This window comes from Vanellus vanellus (genome assembly GCF_965231255.1).
Source record: "Vanellus vanellus genome assembly, chromosome: 11".
In the NCBI taxonomy this organism is placed as follows: Eukaryota; Metazoa; Chordata; class Aves; order Charadriiformes; family Charadriidae; genus Vanellus; species Vanellus vanellus.
Window position 1 is genome coordinate 7,587,514 of NC_138916.1, and position 20,126 is coordinate 7,607,639.

Genomic DNA, 20,126 nt, shown 5'->3' on the forward strand with positions numbered 1-20,126 from the left:
GATAGTGAACTCAACTAGAATGGTCTTACACAGCCTATTGAATGGAGTTATTTTGTTCTTTCTGGCATTGAAATGGCATGCTAGCACCACAATCTTGAAAGATTTTTACTGGTTTCTGTTCCTGCCCTTCAAGTGGTACATATTAGCAAGGTTGTCCTGATGTTTAAAAACAAAGGTGGTCAGGTCTCCTTATAGTTCTGAAGGGCCACTTCAATATATATTTGCATCCAGCTATTTGTGCATGAAAACATTGGCAGCGGTCTACTTGGAAGTAATTGTGCGTGCATAACTTCTGTAGGGAGGACCAAGACTTAAAGTATAACTGAGCTCTGATGAGAGGGAATTCCTGCCCTTCTCTTTGGCTGAGTGTGCCAGCATTGCCTTCTGACCCAGAGTGTGTTGTAGTAGAGAATTGGCCGTGGAGTCAGAGATGCTAGACGGGAGGGGCCTGTGGAGATCACCTAGTCCACCTTTCTCTTCAGAGTTGCCAGGATTAGATCAGGTCAGCAGTGGGTTTGTTCAGTTGTATCTTGAAAACCACCAAGGATGGAGAGCCTTCCCCCTCTGTGGGTATCCTGTTCCAGTGCTGCATGTTCTTCCTGATGTGCAGCTTGAATGTCTCAAGATGAGTTTCTGGCTGCTGCCCCTTGTGCCATCTTGTAAGACTGAGTCTATAACTACCTTCCTAGTAGTGGTTTCCTGCAGTCTCATCACTGCACAGCAAAATGAGCCCAGTTTCTTCAGAAAATGTACTTCGGGACCATCGTCATCTTGGGTAGCCCACCACTGGACTCTCTCCAGCTTCTCTGCTTTCCTTTTTACTTTGGGGCCTAACCTCCAGTCAGCTCTTTCAAAAAACAACAACAACAACAACAAAAAAAAAACCCCAACAACAACAAAAAAAACCTACAAAAAAACCCCACAAAATAATTGTCAGCTATATTTTTCTGCTCCCAAGTTTCTTTATGCTTGTTTTGGAGCTAGATATGACCTCCTGAGTAAAACATGAGGTGGATAAATTGTGCTTATGTGTTTTATGAAGGTTTTCTAGGGTGCTTAGTGTTGAAAAACTGCAGAACTTGGAATTTCTGAATGGAATCAATGGATTGTACAGGCTGTAATTAAAATCATGTCTGAAATATTTATGACTGGAGTTTTTTCGAATAAGGTTTTTTCACTTGTTTTTAAAATAAGCAGAAGGGAAGGTGATGTTACAGGTTGCATTGCAATCTCTGTTCTGTAAAGCAAGAGACCTGCATGTTAGTGCTCTATAAATCATAAATTACTTCCTTTAGCAAACTTTACAGAAATAGAGTCAGCTATACAAATCAGAGCAGGGAGATTTCTAACTAATTGACATCCTGGTAATAGAGAGGAGTATTATCCTATAATATCTACCTTCTAAAGTATGCGCTTGAAACTGTGGGAGTATAAATGGCTCTAGCTTGTTGCCAGATCCTAGCAAATGTTCTGTTTAGAGCAATAGTTAAAGAAATAAAACCAATACGCTTGATAATTACTATTTAAAAGTGCGCTTTAAATATATGAAATAGTTACAAGGAGAATAGATACTAACTTTTTAGAGTGAAGTGATTTGTTTCATGCATAGTTTCCTTCAATGCGATGGAAATACCCAACAGCATTCAGTTACATAAATTGATGTCGGCAAAGGGAATGTAATCTGTTCCTAAGGAAGTGTCTGTATTTGCTGAACAGGGCATAAGGTAGAATAACCCTCGCTAATTAAGCTGCATAGAATAGAGAGTATTCTGAGTCTCTCTTTAAAAAGTGTGAAAAGAAGGCTCCAAGTTTGAAAGCAGTCAGGCTTCAGAGGTGGACAGTCTGACTGACTTGATTGCACAGAGACGTGATGCATGGGTAACGTTGGTAGAACTTGCAGAGGTGTCTTTCTTTACTTTTTAAGCAGAAACAAATTGAAAGAACACATTGAATTTTGGGGTGAGTTTATTTTGGGGTAAATTATTACAAAGAAGCTTAAAAATCAGTTCTATTAGCAAAATACTCTCAACATCAGTTGCAGCCAGTACATGCTAATAAAATACTGTCTCAACATTAATCAGTCAAGTAAATATTTCCTTCCTCGTTTTTATTAATGGATGTTTGGGAGACAGGAGTTAAGGAATAATAGAGGGAATGGAAACTCGCACTCAACACTATTTAACAGTTTAATTCTGTTTTGTCTCTAAAATCAAGCTATCAAGTCTCCAAAGGAAGGAAAGCCAGATGGGTGTGGGAGGAAGTGGAGGATGGGGAAGCAAGGGGAAGCAAGCTGGGGAAGTCTTAAGTTAGGCAGCGTGGAAGAAGCAGCATTTCACATTCCTTAAAGGAAAAGGAATGATTTTGTTCCAAAAATCACAACAAACAGTCAAACTGCAAGTTCCTGCTAATTTCTAGCTGCTACAATACTTGAAGTTAGACCAAGAAATTAAAATGTATAAAAGGTGAGGCTATAGATCTTAACGACTGTTAGCTGATGGATAGCGTGTTGCCTCACCACGCATGTGAATCTTGGCAGTGCACCAGAATGGCACACACCCTATAATCTCCTGTTTCCTAAATATATCTCCATTTTCTCAGTCTCTTTCTCTTCTGGAACTCCCTCAGTTCTTTTCCTTCAGGAAGCTTTTTTTAAATGAGTATGAGAGCAGTTTCAGAAACACATGCTTAATCAAAACATAAGGGAAATTATTTATCTCAAATCTTGTTTCCTGTGCAATCAAAACCAGCCTTCTCACACGTCATAACACTTGGGATGGAGCGGAACAATTTTTTCCTAATTGTTATGAAGAATAATATGAAACTCAGAGTTTTGGACAAATGATCCTGACCCTTTGTAATGTCTTTTTTCTTTTTTTTTTTTTTTTTGTTTCCCCAAACTTCTGTATTACCTTGTTCTAATTGTTTATACAGATCACAAAATTGGTAATTTCTCAAGACACTGGGAATGCATGAAAAGATATTATCTTTATGGTCTTTGGAGTGGGATTGGAGGGGGTGAAGAAAACTTTTTTCAGAAGTAAACTTACCCAAAGGTGTTCTAAAAAGTAGACATGTATTTTAATATTTCTCTCAAGTCTAAGGAAACATGTTCTTAGGATTCAGACACATTCTTTTACAGACAAGGATTCTGATATGTAAAAACTTGCTTCAGCTTCTGAAATCCTTGTACTGTTTCCTCTTGCGTAGATTACTTGTACTCAAACCAAAGTAACTGTTATGTATAGCTGGTATTGGAATTTTTATAGAAGAAAAAAAAAGCTGTTCTCAATTAGACAATTCGTAGCTTAGCAGCTAGTAGGAGGACATGCACGATGGTTAGGGCTGGAAGTCTTGTTACCCGAAAGCTTCTTTTCCCAAGAAGACTTCCCACCTAGGGAGATTCACAAATTCTGTCCATGGGATTTGGTCTGGTTGCCTGACTTTCTGCTACGGGTGTCTACTCAGAACAGGAGCAGCAGTAGTATCCTTCCAGTGAGTTCATAGGGCAGGTAGCCTGGACTTAGCGAAGCAGGTGGAGTGAAGGGCTATGCTAACTTAGATGTCTTAAATATGTTTAAGATATTAAACATACCTCATGTTTAAGACTGTTCGGAATGATCTTTTCCAAGAGCATTAGCAATATTTTGAAGCTCTTGTCCTCGGTAAAATTCCTGTTGAAGAAGAGGAGGGCTTGTCCTTGAAAGTACCATTTATTTCTCTCCGACAGGGGTTGAACAGGGGACACTGACATAGGGAAGTGTCCTTTGGACTATGAAATAATTACAGCCATTGTGTTTACTGCTTTTAATAAATTAACTTTCCAACAAGCAGCCTATTCTCTTGTTATTTGACTGAGCCTAAATATCTTCAGCTTTACACAATTGTAAATTGGCAAAAATACCAAACATTTTTCAGTTTGATATGAGAACATTTCCTGTAAAACATGTTTGTCTTCCAATTTGAGAGCTTTCTACTTATGGTGATAATCAGCTGAGATCTGTGGAATGTGCTTGTCTTTTGAAACTTTCAGACAATAAAACTACTATATGGATTTAATGAGGAATAAACTGAAAATGAATGTGTCTAATACTTGTTTAGTGTGTATATGAGTGAAATTTGTCTAAAATGTAAAAATGAAGACAGTAGCAGGATAAATACTTTATTTTTTTTTTTTAATAACAGAAATAGAGGCCCTGAACCTGTATGGTAACCCACAGGTGGACTGTTTCACCCATGCAGTACCTGGTATTGTGAGTTATGTCTATACTGTGGAACACCTGGGAGCATTTTTCAGCTGCTGGGTTCAAAAGCACAGCTACGGTCTCATTTTTGGGAACCAGATATGAATGCTCACCATCTCCCCCCTCTTAACACAGTACACACATACTTTCTTTCTCAAATGTGGCAAGTAAATGACAGAGATTTTAGCTGCTGCTTTTAAAAATAGGTTTTATTGTATTTCTATTGTGTTACTTGGCAGCACAATGGCATTTTTTAATGTCTTGCAGCTCATCCTCAAGCCTTGAGAGTAGACCAGCATAGTAAAAAGCTTTTCATCCTTTACTCCCATAAATGAAGATGAGGAGTAGCTCTGTTAGTAGCAGTTACTGTAGTGAAAATTTACATAGAAAAATGGAAGTAAAAATGTGTATGTACACAGGTTTCCATTTTATTTCATTGTGAATGATAGGCAAAAGTAGTCTGTTAGAAGCAGCCAAGTACTATGGAACAGCTGGCTTCTTCAGCTTTGATTTGTACACTTAAATCACAAGATTTAATAAAAAGTGCATGGCTTCCAGTTACTTCATGGTAGTTCTTAAAAGTTTTACTAAATCCTGGAAATCAGCTTATAAATGTTTGTTTGAAAAGTCATGTTAGACTGTTTCCCAGTGACACTTTTATTCCTCTAGTTGTGCGTCATGCAAATCTTTCTTTTATGTCTCTGACAATAAGAAAAATTTCCTTCACTAACAGAAAACAATTTCTTGGAAGCAGAATTTTTTTCAAAATTAATATCCAAAACTGCTAAACAGTGAATAAATTGTGTCAACATGGGAAGGACAAAAATGGAAAGGAAAAATTTTAGGTGGTAATAATGTGAACTTATACTCTGTCCCTAATTAAAAACTTTGACACATGGAATTTCTGTATCTGAACCTGTAGAATGGAGTTCTGTGGTTTACAACCTCCTTTTCATTAAATATTTTCTTTTGAGATAAGGCAGGTACATTTTGGGAACATGGAGAAGCAAATAATGAGGGAAGGCGGCAAAGCTAAGGACTCCAGATCGAGTCCTGAAATTTGGAGCATAACACTGCCAATCTCTACTTGAAAGGTTTTTTTTTTTTTTCTTCCTGAATTTGATTCTTCTAGATACTAGGTTTTTTGTCAAATCCTTTGTACTTATTAGTGACTATCCACATTTAAAGAGACATCTCTCTCAATTTAAATCTCTGCTGAATTTCCCTTTGCAGGGCAGGGCTTGTGACTCAGCCTAGTTAAACCTGATTAATGAATCAGATTGTCAGAGACAGTGGTGGAACTTGCTGTAAACCTGCAGGCATCTGGAAGTTACGGGTGGGTTTCTTCACGAATGAAATCCAGTCATCTAGGACAGAACCTACAAGGGCCGGACCAAAATTGAATAACGCTGACATCTTGCTACCCTCAGAAAGTTTGGCTGGTGTTTCAGTTCTCAAGATCAGCTGGGACTGGGAAGGGGGTGATTGCTGGCAGGTTTAATTCACTGCAGAGATCGCCCACGCTTGGCAAAAGCACCTACCCTAAAAACTCACTTTCTATTGAAATTGGAGATTGCTGGAGAATCTTTGGTTTGCCATTCAGCTGACAAACTACATGTGACTAACATGAAGAAAACATCTCCCACCGTGAATTACTTATTTCCAAGTAACTTGGGGGGAAAAGCTGTTCTTTATTACAGAACAGTTTGCTTTTTATTTACATCCATCAATGCCCTTCATAATTTTGGAATACGACTCAGTGAGATGCAGGATTGACATAGGTCCTAGAAGTCTTCAAAGAGCAACCTCTTGTTTTTCCCTTCCGAGAGCAGAAATTTTTGAAAGTTGAGTTTTGAGTAGCACAGATTGGTAAGCCTGATGCCTATATGGAGTGAATTAGTGGAAAAGATAATGAAACAAAGTTTTGGTTAAATATGCTACTTTAGGAAAGAACCATCAGGGCTTTTTAAAGGGAAGTAGCACTTCAAAAAACTCTTGCCCCAACTGACAACTTCGTAGAAGAAATATCTGTCAAATGCTGTGGAATACTGATACCAAATTTTAGTCCAGGAAGTGCCTGAACTGTTGAAAAATATCACGATAAAATTTCATTATATGCTTGCTCTATTTTTACCCTCTTCCTTAAGCATCAATTGCTGGACACTATCGGGAACAGAATGCTAGGCTAAACCTTTTGAACTGACTCAGTATGGCCCTTCTTATGTTCTTATGCTACATTGATAAGTACTATTTATTTACAAATATAATATCAAAAGACCAACTACAAATGTGATTTTGCTGTACTGCGGTCATCACCTGTGTGTTGTACTCTTCTCTTTCTGTTCTCCACCTTACATCTACGTGCAGGTGGACAAGCACAGCTCAGTAGCTCCGAGCCCTTGCTTGTCTCTGTTGATACAGAGAATGACATTTAGGGATGCCTGTTGCGGTCTGATGTTTCTTGCCAAACCTTAGCCTGCCCTTCATCGGTTAATTACTCTTAAAAGATGGTCGTGAACTCACCTACTAGGATTACAGTAATGGTCTCTCGGCAAATATGAGTGTGTTTAACTATATAATTCACTCCTCTTGAATAAAATATGGAAATAAGCCATCAGAAGACTGATTTTTAACTTTTGCTCTGCGTATTTCACGCTGTCATAACTAAGTGCAATAAACTTTATGTCTATAAGCTAAAAGTAATTAATGCTTCTTTCCTAGGTGTGCCTTGCCATAGCTCATTATTCTCAGCCAACGGATCTTCAGCTTCTCTTTGCGTTTGAGTATGTTGGGGAAATGTATCATAATCCAGGTAAGTATGAAAGTAGTTTGATGGGTTTTTTTTTCCTATTCCATAAGAAGTAATTTTAGTACAACTTCAGTCTAGAAGCAATCGCAAAAAACATTTGAGGCTTTCTCCAGGGGTAATAAAATTGGCTTGTCCTGCACCCAACCTCTTACTTTGGGTTATAAGTCATTCATTGTGATAGACATTAACGGCCAAAATTGAAAGAAATGTCTTTCCTGTCTGAAACAAAACAAAACTACCTATGTCAGCAGTTATGTCAGCATGAATACTCCTATTTCTCAATTCACGCTTCGATCCTCCTGTTGTATGTCTCTATTGGTACTCTAGGTACCTAGCTAATCTCCCATCAGGCAGGCTTGTTCACCTGCCCTTCTTTTGGGAATAAGTTTCTCTTCTGGTGGTATTGCAGGAGGATTTGTGCAACTTGGGACTCCAAACCTTCTTTCCTAGAGGCTTACTAGGCAGTTCTTACCACTCAAAACCTCCACCACCCCTGCTGAGTTGGAGCACACCCTCTCTGCTCAAGGCCAATCTCCAACTGAACCTTGTCAGTTAGGTAAGCCTGAAAAAGATGCCTTTGGAACTTGATTTCTAGTGTAATGCTGTGCGGTCACTGCCTAGTGTTCCCCAGCCAATACACAGCTGAAAAGCATCAGTTCTAGCGTAACAAGCCTCCAAACAGAGAAAGTGCCATCGATGTAGTTCTGTGGTACTGAAATACGTACCCAGCAGCTGGCATTAGAAACCACTGATCTGCCTGTTACAAAACTTGAATGTTGGGGAATTATGAGCTCAGGCCTTCAAATTTGCACAAAAATGCATGTTTTTCATGCAGGCGCCTATGACTGCCCTGTGCATGCACAAGTACGTGTGCATGTGATTATGTTGCACACGTAATTACACATAGAATTTCTTACTTGATAAAAATTGGGCAGTTATTAAGGTCCACGTACTTTAGCGTTATAAAGTACTAGGGAGGAAGCCAATTTGCAGATAAAATGTTAAAGCGGAGTGTGAACAAAATGCTAGTCTCTCACAAAGTTGCCTTTACTCTGTCCTTAAAATACCATGTGTTGTATGGAAAAATACCTAGTGGAAGAATTACATAAGGTGGGTAAAAACTGTTGTTCCTCTGGAGCAGCAGACCAGAGTGGCAAAAGATAGTTGTTCTGCTGTGCTGCAGTTGCTGGAGAACAGAGTTTGAAATACTGCTGAGTTGGGTTGGGGCGTTTTGTTGCTGTGACCCCTGGTGTCTGTAGCATCCACCTCTGACTTTGCTCTTCCAATTCCAGTCCTGTGTTTTATGACTCTCTATCCCTGCTGGTCCCAGCAAAGTAAAGTTGAAATACTGTCTTTGTGCTTCTTGAGGAACATAAAGAACCTGCATTGCTCTGCTGTATATGTCCATCGTTTTGTCCCAGGCTGTATTTGATAATTACATATCCTGCCATTGAACAGCAAAATTGTAACTTTTTTTTGGTAGTTATCGTATTTCCCCGTATGCTATCTTTGAACAACAACTTCATTCTGATTTTAGTCTAGTTTTCTTCAGCAAAAACATAAGCAGTCCGAGTACTAGTGCAAGAATGAAGTTGATAGACACAGAAGGCAGAAACTACACAATCACTGAGGCGACAGTAGAGCCATAACGCTGTATTCTGCTTTGGTTGGGCCGCCACTTACATCGTTACAGGCTCTTGTTAAAGCTAGGAGCTTTCGTGGGGGAGGTAGTAGGGTTGGGTCTGATTTATTTCACTTTCATCTAAAAATTTACTTCCAAGTGTCAAGAAATGAAATGCAGTCTCCTTTGACACAGCTGACTGCCTCCTTGGCACCTAAAGGTTGCCCAGCAAAGGAGATCCTTCTGTATTAGTAACAGACTCTATGATCTTCTTGGTCCTTAGCCTCAAAATGGTAGGCCATCTTTTTGTGTGGATATAAATAAATATATATAAAAATATATGTGTGTGTGCATACATATTTTAACCTGGCCTTCAGTTTATTCTATTTGCTGTTAATATAGCAGTCATTTCTAAGGAAAAGCTGTTGAAATTATCTCATTTTTATTTTGCTTTCTTCATAAGGTACCTAATTAAAGGCTAGCCTATAAGGGGTTCATGTTTTTAAAACGTCGCTAACTTTGGCATGTTGAAGAGAGAAACCCTGTGACTGAAGTTAACATTTGTTCCTGAGTGTTAGTATAGTATGTCTTGCTTTCTATCAAGCAGCACAACATACCAATTTTATGTTGCTTCTCTGTTGAAATTGCAGGAAAAAATACATTTGCATCATCACGTATCGCCAAGCTGTCATTAAATCACTAATGTGTTGTAATACAGAAATAGGTAGCGTTAGTCCTGATGCTAATGGCTCGTTCTCATAATTAGGAAGGTGAAGAGTTTGGGGTTTTTTCTCTCTTGTTTTTTTTAAATGCGCATTGATGAATTTTCTTTTCCTAGCAAAGAAGGTGAATGGAATAGACCCAGGAGGTGGTGGTGGTGGCATCAGCAGTGCCAGTGGCCAGCAGACACCTTTGTTTGAAACATACTCTGATTGGGATAGAGAAATCAAAAGGACAGGTGCATCAGAGTGGAGAGTTTGTTCAGTCAATGAAGGTTATATGATATCTACTTGGTAAGTTTCTCTTCTAACGCGAGTAGAAGAAAACAAGGCAATTATACTGTCTTTTTCCTCTCTCTTCTACCAAAGCCTCCATCCTCACTGTGCACTTCACCTCTTAAATGTGCCGCTCTCTGGAGAGGCCCTCAGCTGAAAGATCCTGCAAGTTTTGTCATTAAAGGAAATGTCATATTTTGGCATCTGTTGCTTTCATGCTTTTGTACTTCCCTCTGAAACGTGCAGTTTCTAAACAAATAGATATGAGCTGAACCAGTGGTATGTAAGATCACGCAGACATACTGGACCTGCAGTATTAGGGGCTGGTGCATTATAGTTAGAGTTGGTAAGACAGAGTTGCAACAAGAGAAAAGCTGGTAAAATATGTAGGGAAAAGTAACCTTCTCTATCGTATTTTTTCCCCAAGCCTTCCAGAATATTTTGTGGTTCCATCTTCCTTAGCAGATCAAGACCTTAAGCTATACTCCTACTCTTTTATTGGGAGACGAATGCCAGTAAGTGTAGTCTTTATTCTGTTACTGTTCTTGGATTCATATTGTGCAATATTAATCTTAAAGATATGTATGCCAATTAATGTAGTTTTATGTATAGAATTAAGGAAAAAAAAAATCTATGGAATAACATTAACCTGCATTATTTTGTTGTTTCTTTTGTGGTTTTTTTCCCCATATTAGTTATGGTCCTGGAATCACCCTAATGGGAGTGCCCTTGTAAGAATGGCCAACATTAAAGATGTATTGCAACAAAGAAGAATTGATCAAAGGTAAATGATTAGTTACATTATTCTTTAATCAGACGCGTAAGATAACACAAGTGGTGACTGTGTAACATACAGCAGCAATTGGTAACTGAGAGGATACTTGCTTCATAGTGTTGTAATGCAACAGCTTTTGAGGAGCTGTTCTCTGAAGACAGTTGTGGCACAATTTCTATTCAAGGTCCACTTCAGTTTCGAATACTGAATACTTCTTCAAATTTTAAGGGATGTTTATTTTTTAGGCAGCTAGTCATTCAGATAAAAGGATCAGGCTTTTTATCTGAAGAATAGATCCTTTCTATTGATGTTACTGTAATACAAGTTACATTGTGGAGAGGAGTTTCTTACCCACTTCAGCAAGACACAGTAAAAATTATTTCATTTATTTGTGGCATTGGGAAATACAGTTCTGTAAGTTCAGTGCCATGATGCACATGGTATTTCTGTGAAATATTTGTCATTCACTGTCTTTGATGAAAGATGAAGGTATTTAGAGCCTTGCATAAGTAGTTCACTAGCTTGGTATTTTTTGTTCTTTGATGTAATTTGTAGGGTAACTTTTTGTAGTAGTACAAATGCATGCGTGTGTGAGGCTGGAGCTTGGAGTTTTATTTGAAACCGTGGCAGATTTCCTGGCTTTATAAACTTTATATATGATCTGCTTATTAAGCATAGATAAGTCTTACTAAAAATTGTGGAAAATTAAATAGAGCTGTTTAACTGTAAGTCAGCCTCAGACTTTAATTTCCCAAATGTATTGTTTTAATCATCCAGTGTTTCCATTTTTTTGTTTTGTAACTAGCAGATACCGGAAGTATTATATCTCCTGAATATAAGCTAGGAAGCTTTTTCTTAAAAATAACATGCATGTTTTATGTGGTTTTAGTTGTTTGCAGTTACAGACTGTGGCATATTTCTTCAAAGACTGTTTCTCTCCTCTGCCATAATAAAATGGCTGATTCTTTTTCGTACTTAGGATTTGTAATGCAATAACTCGAAGCCATCCCCTGAGAAGTGACGTTTACAAATCTGATCTGGACAAGTGTCTCCCCAGCATCCAGGAAATCCAGGCTGCACATATCAAACTCAAACAGCTGTGTGTTAACGGTATGCTGGACTGTCCCCCTTTCATGGTGGTTATTTTCTTGAAATACAACAAATTCTAATAGAACTGGTTAACAGGAATAGTTACTTGAAGTTGTCCTGCAATGTGATTACTTTCCTTGTTGCAGAGCCTTTTGAAGAGACTGAAGAGAAGTGGCTATCCTCACTGGAAAATACTCGCTGGTTAGAGTATATTAGGTTTGTATCATTAATGAAGTGATGGTTAATGAAATGTGAAAAACTTTCACCAGTGTAAATAAGCAGTAAATCATTTGAAGGTTTCTGTTTTAATATATGAGTTAGGTAAATACAGATTTCCCAAATTTTTTTCCTTCTAAAGTGTGGACCTGTTATATTAACTGTTGTATCACTTTCTTTTCCCGTCTAGATCATTTCTTAAGCATTCTGCTGAGCTTGTATATATGATGGAGTGTAAGCACGTTTCTGTAGTTCTGCAAGGTAATACAACCGTATAGCATGCTGTAATTCTTAGCATTAGTATGGTAATGTAGATAAACACATTTAGATAAAATCAACTGTAATCTTTATACATAAACCCCATCGCTTCTAAATATTTCAGGCATTTGAGGATCTAGAAAGGAAAATAATTTTGTTATGTATCTGAACTGTAGCATCAACAAGTATTTCACTTTGAGTCTTTGTGGGTTTTATTATGATAATCCTGTGATAGAATCAAAACTTTAGGGTGCAGTTTTGTACAGTGTTAATTGGGCTAATACTCTGTGCATAAGCAATACCAGTTTTACCCAGAGATCCTATATACAAAAGTATTTCACTGACAGTGGCTGCTGTTGTGTAAGTGCAAACAGATATTCCAGAAAAAAAGACACTGAAAAACTTGCTCATATCGAGATCAGAAATGTTGTAATTTCTGTAATTTTTACAAGAACTGTTCAGGTGGTATATGCTACTCATATAATGGCCTTCCGAAAACTGCTTGAGGGTGGAAAACAGGTTGAAAATTTCCAGCAGCATGAACACCCTCCTTCTCATCACATCTTGGTTTAAATACCAAGCGTTTGGGTGGGTGTTTTGTTCTTGATGAATGCATTGTTGTGCTGGAGACTGCAGGAACATTTCTATAGTATGAGTCTTGGTTAAAAAAAAAAAGGTGGGTTTTTTTTCTTCTGGTTTTGTTTGAAACTATGAGAACAATTACAGCAGCAAAAAGCACGTTCTAAAAGAAATCCGAAGAAACACACTAGACCTAGTTGCCACTTCTTGCTCTTTGAGATCTAATTTTGTATATGTGCATATATATGTTTCATACATTCTGTATGTTGTTCACAGAGGAAGAGGGACGGGACCTGAGCTGTCTTGCTGCTTCTCTCATTCAAGTCATGCTGGATCCCTATTTCCGAACAATTGTTGGATTTCAAAGCTTAATACAGAAGGAATGGGTCATGGCAGGATACCAGTTTTTAGATAGGTGTAACCACTTAAAGAGATCTGACAAAGAGGTAAAAGTGAATTGTATTTGTATGGGATAACAGTATCTGGTTAATATCAGCCTGAACGTTTATTCACACAGAAATCTAAAAGTAAAAATATTTCGTAATACTTTCAAATCTCATGAAACTAATGTCAGAGAAATGAGCCCTTGTCCAGGATAGTGATGTGTTTTCTTTATTGTCTGTAGCCATGTGAGAATCGGTCACACACCAGGTGCAATCAAACGTTGCTGGGTTTTTATGTTGCCTCAGTGTTATACATGAAAAGGTCCCACTGTTACAAACGCTTCAGCCCACATTTTACATTGAAATAAAAGGGGGTTAGGAGTGGGTTGTTTGTTTTGTTTGTTTTACCATGGGTATCTGTTTTCATCCCCATTTTCTGGAATGTAAAGTCACATCAATAGGCAGTACTTTTCAAAGTATCGAGCTGACAGAGAAGCACCGCAGCTTTATGAACTGGTGCACAGCTGCCAAACGCATTAATAGAGGGTAGCGCAGTGCTTGATTTCCAGTATTTCCAGCCACTTTAATTTGGGCTCTCTGTTGCAAAGGAGAGACTTGTAATTACAGTGGGAAAAATAGAGGACCCAAGGTTAGCAGCCTTCTTCAGGGACAATGCCTGAGAGTCACAGAAGAGCAATATCCCCCGAGAGGGGAGCCAACAGATAAACTGAGGACACTGAGCACTAAGCAGAGAAAATGTATGAAGGGATAAAGAAATGGAAATATGAAGGAGGAAATAATGAGAAAGCAGGTATTTTGGCCCTAGGAAAGGATATACAGAAGAGTGAAACTGGGAAGAGGAAAATATTTCTAACGCTTTATGTAAGTGATAGTTTATACTTTTGCCATTCGTGGGCCACTGTGGAAAGAGCTAGAATGTGCAGTGAGACGTTAACGTGGCTGAATCGTAAGCTCTCCAGTCGTTTCGAACAAGAAGGAAGTATACACATTGTGAAACTAAGGTCAAGTAGCAAAGAAGGCTCATACAAGCGCTAATTTGGGAATTACGAGGGACATACAAGAGGGCAGACAGCATTTTTGCAGCTACATGAATATGAAGAGAGCCCAGGAAAGAATTGACTGGCGTTTACAGAGAAGGGAAAGCTGTGGAAAGGTAGCGCTGAGAAAGCCAATTGCCATAGTTGCTTGTGAAAGTGGCTAAACAGGAAAACAGGGTATTAGTTGCATAAAATCATAAAAAATACAATACTCCAAATTTACTCCCAAGTTTACCCTGTTGAGGAGCGTACCAGAGGTATAGCTGGATACTCCTGTGGAGCACTAACTGCAAAGGAATTGGTATGACTTGGGAAAAGCTTCTGTTAAATCCAATAATTTTCTGTTTCTTTTCCCAGTCTCCTTTGTTCTTGATGTTTCTTGACTGTGTTTGGCAGCTGCTAGAACAATACCCAGCAGCCTTCGAGTTTTCGGAAGTGTACTTGACCATATTGTACGATAGTGCACGTATCTCCCTGTTTGGCACTTTCCTTTTCAATTGTCCTCATCAGCGAGTAAAGGAAAGCACTGTGAGTATGAAGCGTTACACCTGCTTTTCAAGTAAGAGACTTCAGCGTGCCCTTCTGGAAATAACAGCATCTCAACTAAATGGCATTCCTTTTTTTTTTTTTTTTTTTTTTTTCAAAATGTCACACTCTGTTCAGGGCAAAATATTCTGCTCCCCAGATGAATATGATCAGAATGTCCTTTCAGGTGATCTTTGCATAGACAGTAACTAACTATTCAAGAAGAAAGTCTATTGAATTTCTTTTTTATTGTCTTCTAGAAAAGCATAGTTATTGTACATTATTATTTGTACTCCTCTAGGAAATGGATTTATATGTGGAACTGATAAGGTAGAATGACAGGAATTTCACACTTCAGGCAAACTTTGAAATCTCGACATAATTGTTTAAATAGTTGAAAAAGTTGGAAGAGCCTGAATGACCTTCTAATAGTAATGCAAAATGAAGGTATTTAGAAAACTGCACACTTGAGTTTGATTTTGAAAACTGGAGCTTAGAAAACATTTGATGGCTGATAAAAGTAAAACTTAGTTATTTTGTTAAATATTTTCCCTTTAAGGTTGTCGGTAGCTACCTTACAAAGAAGTAGCGCATTGAAGGACCATTAGTGTATTCTCAAAATAACAGCTGGGGGGATTTACAAGGAAACAAATAAACAATATCATTGAAAAGTAATTTTTTTGCGAAGTAAGCATTAGTCCTGAGCCCCCTGAGTGGGCTTTAAACTAAAAGAGGGAAGATTTCAATTAGATATTAGGAAGAAATTCTTTACTGTGAGGGTGGTGAGGCACTGGAACAGGTTTTCCAGAGAAGCTGTGGCTGCCCCGTCCCTGGAGGTGTTCAAGGCCAGGCTGGAGGGGGCTTGGAGCAACCTGGTCTGGTGGGAGGTGTCCCTGCCCACGGCAGGGCCGATGGAAGTAGATGATCTTTAAGGTGCCTTCCAAATCTAACTGTTCTGTGATTCTGTGAAATGAAAAAGAGGGTACAGCTGTTTTCTCCAGTGGCAAACTGTCTTGCTCCTCCGTTGCTTTTATCTGCAGCCACATCTAAATTATATCCGTGCCTTTCTTTCCCCAATAGTTATGCACTGGTTTATAATTAAGATTTGTGAATATGCTTACTTGGATTTTTAATATGCCTGAATGTTAACTTCTTGCAGGAGTTTGCCATAAGCAAAAATATTCAGCTGGGTGATGAGAAAGGCCTCAAATTTCCTTGTGTTTGGGACTGGTCTCTTCAGTTTACAAGCAGGGATTGCCTGCTCTTTCACAACCCTTTGTATGTTGGAAAGAGCGCACCATGTGTACAGAATGGAGCAGTGAAAACTTTTAAACGCTCAAAGGTAAGTATAGCAATGTCTGTCTGTGAAGGGACTGTTTCTCTGCTTAACCATACGATGTTAATGCTTGACAATGTACAGTTATAAAGTGTTTTACACCCTCAGTTTAGCAATAGGAGCATTAATTCCCTTAGCTTCCCAGCCTAAAGAAATTATTTTCTGTAGAAGTAAAGATGTAAATTGTTGAGCCTTGTGTTCCAGGACATTTTCCAACACGGCTGAGCTTACTGCCGACATTTGCATCATTTCACCTATGGAAAAGCGATGACATGCCACGTTTTTTCCCCAGGGCTGTCAATTTTTTCAGTGAATACTGCTTAATTGAATCGTTCATTTCTTTAGAAAGTCTAGAAAACATTATGTATTTCTTTTTAAAGGCCACAGGCGGCCACACTGTTTGCCCTGTGAGCCCTGCAGTAGTGACCCTCAAGCTCAGAAGTGTTTCAAAGTCACATCCGTTCTCTGGATGATGCATCCGAGCAGCTCAGGGAAGTCTGCTATTCAGATCAGCATAAAACTGGAAAATTACGAGTATTTCTTTTCTGCAGAAAAACTACAGCTCCACGTTGCGAGGTGTCCCCCCAGCATTAAAAAATGGAATCATCAATGAGCAGGAGTTCCTTCCAAGAAGAAACTCTCTGATACTCAAACTGAAACCAGACTTTTTACAGCAAACAGAGAGTCAGAGTAACAGTATGGAACAGTACTTCAGAGACTGGTTTGCAAAGCCTGTTGATTTGCACGGCGTAATTCTACCCCATATCTCTGGAACGCAAATAAAACTGTGGAAACTGTGCTACTTCCGCTGGGTTCCTGAGGCCCAGATTAATCATGGTGGCTTCATCACTGCTTTCCATAAAGTTTCTTTGCTGGCAGATGAAGTAGACATGTTAAACCGGAATCTTCGGCAGTACAAAAGCAACTCTTCTTTGCAAGGCAGCTGCTCAGAACTGGATCAAAGCAGGATGTACTTCAGAGCTAATAGTGTGAATGACACCTCTGGGGCCCCAGACTTCCTCTCCTCCTCATTCCCGTTTTCTCCTGTAGGGAACCTGTGCAGGCGGAGCATTCTGGGAACACCTTTAAGCAAATTTTTAAGTGGTGCCAAAATCTGGCTATCCACTGAGACGCTTGCAAATGAAGACTAAGAGGATGTGACGGTTTAAAGGTTTGGGAAGAATACAGTATATCATTTTGTCTTATTCTAAGTTAACACTGCTAAATGCGGCATTGAAAGCTGTAATAATTTTTATATACAAACATTACGTAAGTTTTGCACAAATATTTAAAAGCAAAGCGAGTCATGCTTCAAATCGCACAATTTTGTCTTCAGTACTTCTCATCTGCTAGGGTTTCCGGTCCCCGATTCCTTCTGTATTTTTGTGGTTTGGCTCATTATATGCGATGGAGCATTTCATTAGCTAATTGAAAGGCTTGGTGTGGTCATTAATGAGAGTTCTGCTTGAAATACCTTTTTTCCCAGATAACGACTGAAGTGACTCTTGTGTCAAAACAGCTTGGCAAAAGCAGGTTGGTGCAGTGGACACCGGCCGATAGCTGAAGTCTGGGAACAAACTATTTTATCAGATTGCCTCTTCAGGAAGAATACATATATGCATACATACATACATACTAATGTTCTGGGACTTGGTCACCCTACATATGTGTTAATGCAGTGTGCATCCCTGGGGAGGGGGGGTGGGGAGGGAGGGCGTGCGGCGGGGGGATGTTGTTCCCTTTTCTTTCTCTCCCCAAAATGTATTCATTAACAATTAGTCAGATTTGTGCTCTTTGTCATGAGCTTGACTTTAGACTATAGGAACCAACTTCAGGACAATGCACTGTTAACCTTAAAAAAATTACTGTAGATAAGGTGTTTAGTAGCTTTAGAAGTGCCTTTAATTGGGAGGAAACAGTAGCAAGATGACTCTAATGCAGCTGACCCCCCCCCACCAACTTATTACAGTCGGTTGTTACAGTAAGTTCTTGTTCCATCCCCCTCTCTCCAGTTCTGGAAATAACAGGTGGCCAGCTCAAGAGGCAGCAGGTTTTCCTCTTTGAGGTTAAGCTTGTTTGTAAGTAAGTCTCATGAGAGCCTCACTTTTGTATATCAGCACCTCAAATGCTCAGCATTGTATCCCTGCAAGGATCCTGATCCCTGCCAATCCGCTCCTCAGTCTGTTGCAGGATGAAGCAGCTTTCGGCAGAATTCATCCTCAGCCCTACTGGGTTCCAGAAAGGAGGACGTGCTCCCCGTGACCGAGTCCACAAGGGGTGCGAGCGCAGTTGTCACCTGTAAGCAGGGGCTGGAAGAAGAGTGCTTGGTGGTGCTGCCTTTTTTTGCATACATGCATGTCCCTATGGACAGTGCAATGGACAAGCACTGCTGCAGGGAATTAAATCCAACAGCCTCCCCCTGCTTAATGCAGCGGCCTCCTCTTGGATGGCTGAGATTGCTCAAGTACTTATTTTAGAGAATATGCATCCGGAGTTGCCTTATAGGTGCAGGCTCTGTGCTAGCGAAGGACCCCGTTTTCCCCAGGCTGAAAAAGCCCTGAGCCGAGCTGCTGCCAGGGGCTGTGCTCCGGTCTTGTGCTGGGGGATTTTGGGTGGTTTCATTGGGAATGTGAGCTAAGGGAGGGGGGGCTTCCTTTTTTAATTAACCAAACCCCCCAAAATCTGGGTTTATGCAAAGCAGCCGAGAGAGTGTGTGTGTGTGTCTGCATGCAGACACGCGTGTGTGTCATGACACAATGCCAGATTGGTTCTGGTCAACTGTTTGTGAGGAAAAAACGTGTATTCACCTCAATTGCCTAATTATGCTGCAAAATGGTCTGAGCATGTTAAATGGTCCACAAACTAGTTGTCTTTATTTACAAGCTTGCTGGAGCAGTCATCTACCTTGTTCAGTTCATTATTCAAATGTTTGTATTACTTTGCTTTTGATTTTTTTTTTTTTAATTAGCTTACTGCTTTCCCTGGCCTGATACTTGACATAAAAGACCTCAACCTGTGTGCTTAGTGTCTTTTGGTACCGATTTTTTTCTTTTTAAAATGACAGTTGAAACTATGGTGTCTCTTTTATTTTTCCCCTTAAAAGTATAGCTTTTTTGGTTTAAAGGTACCAAAAATGTGTAAATAAATTACTCCACACAGGCAGCTGGTGGAATAAAAAAAAAAAATAAAATTAATGTTTAGGCTAGTACCCTTTGGGGGAAAAATGGGTACTATATTTAAACAGGATTGTCTTTTATAAGGAGATTTCAGACATTTTTACATTTCAGCTCTAAGATGTGTACAGATGCTGCAGATGGTCTTTGTATTTTATATATATAGCATGGGAGGGGGTTAAAAATAATATGCCTTTATAATAAACAAAACCTGTCTAAATATCTGTTTGCCAAACAGGCTTAAAAATAACATTTACACAGCTCAGAAGGGGGAGCGGGCAGGTGGAGGCCAAGCTGGCGCTAAGCACAGGGAGCAGAGACATGGAGGAAGGCGCCCGGCCCCTTGCCTGGAAAATGCTGACAAGGTTCTGCTCCCTGTGTGCGCAGGGCAGGGGCCTCGCCTGCCCGGGGGCTTGAGCGACTGCTGTGTCTCTGTGCGGACACGTGCCTGCCTCTGGATGTTGATTCTTCCTCTTGACCATCTTCATTTTCTTAATTTACTTTCTAAAGACAGGTACTAAATGTTAATTTTAAAATACTCTTCCCTCTGCACAGTTGCCTTATCAATAGTCAGTAGGGACTGCTCTGAACATCTTTAATAACTTTCAAAAGCAATTTTGGGGTGCGAGTATATATCTTTTAACTTCTCTGTACAGAATACTGACATACAAGTGTGTATATATATGTGTGTATATATATCTATATGTACACATTTTCAAATTTTAATTTCTGTTCACCATTTAAAACAAGATACTGTTAATGCCATTATGGTGTTGTAGAAGAACTATCAAGAATCTTACCTTTTTATGTCTGTTTCTAGAAAAACGTGCACTATTTTGGCTGTTATTGGCTGTTATATCATGACTTTTGTACGACACTGTAAACCACATGGAGGGAAAGATGGAACGCCGGTTGATAGGGTTAAAGTGTACCTCCAGTGTTATTAATTACTGTGAGGTAGAGCGTATCGTAGACTTAGTGATCATGGTAGTACAACTTTATTCACCACTTACTGCCATGTATCAAAGAAATCTCTTTCATTCCAGAAATGCATTGAGAAGTGTGTGT

General features: G+C 39.3%; 1 protein-coding gene across 1 annotated transcript in view; it reads left to right on the forward strand.

The window, feature by feature from the left end:
• MTMR10 (myotubularin related protein 10) overlaps positions 1 to 17,541 on the forward strand; it is a gene marked incomplete at its 5' end in the record, with an annotated part of 35,775 nt that extends 18,234 nt beyond the window's left edge. The window contains 11 exons of the mRNA XM_082488946.1: positions 6,963 to 7,053; positions 9,510 to 9,684; positions 10,094 to 10,181; positions 10,362 to 10,450; positions 11,421 to 11,551; positions 11,677 to 11,746; positions 11,937 to 12,007; positions 12,860 to 13,029; positions 14,382 to 14,552; positions 15,709 to 15,891; positions 16,437 to 17,541. Of these exons, the coding sequence (XP_082345072.1) occupies positions 6,963 to 7,053; positions 9,510 to 9,684; positions 10,094 to 10,181; positions 10,362 to 10,450; positions 11,421 to 11,551; positions 11,677 to 11,746; positions 11,937 to 12,007; positions 12,860 to 13,029; positions 14,382 to 14,552; positions 15,709 to 15,891; positions 16,437 to 17,036 (1,839 nt within the window). The 3' untranslated portion in view covers positions 17,037 to 17,541. The remainder of the gene's footprint in view (positions 1 to 6,962; positions 7,054 to 9,509; positions 9,685 to 10,093; positions 10,182 to 10,361; positions 10,451 to 11,420; positions 11,552 to 11,676; positions 11,747 to 11,936; positions 12,008 to 12,859; positions 13,030 to 14,381; positions 14,553 to 15,708; positions 15,892 to 16,436) is intronic.
• Between the last annotated feature and the right edge of the window lie 2,585 nt (positions 17,542 to 20,126).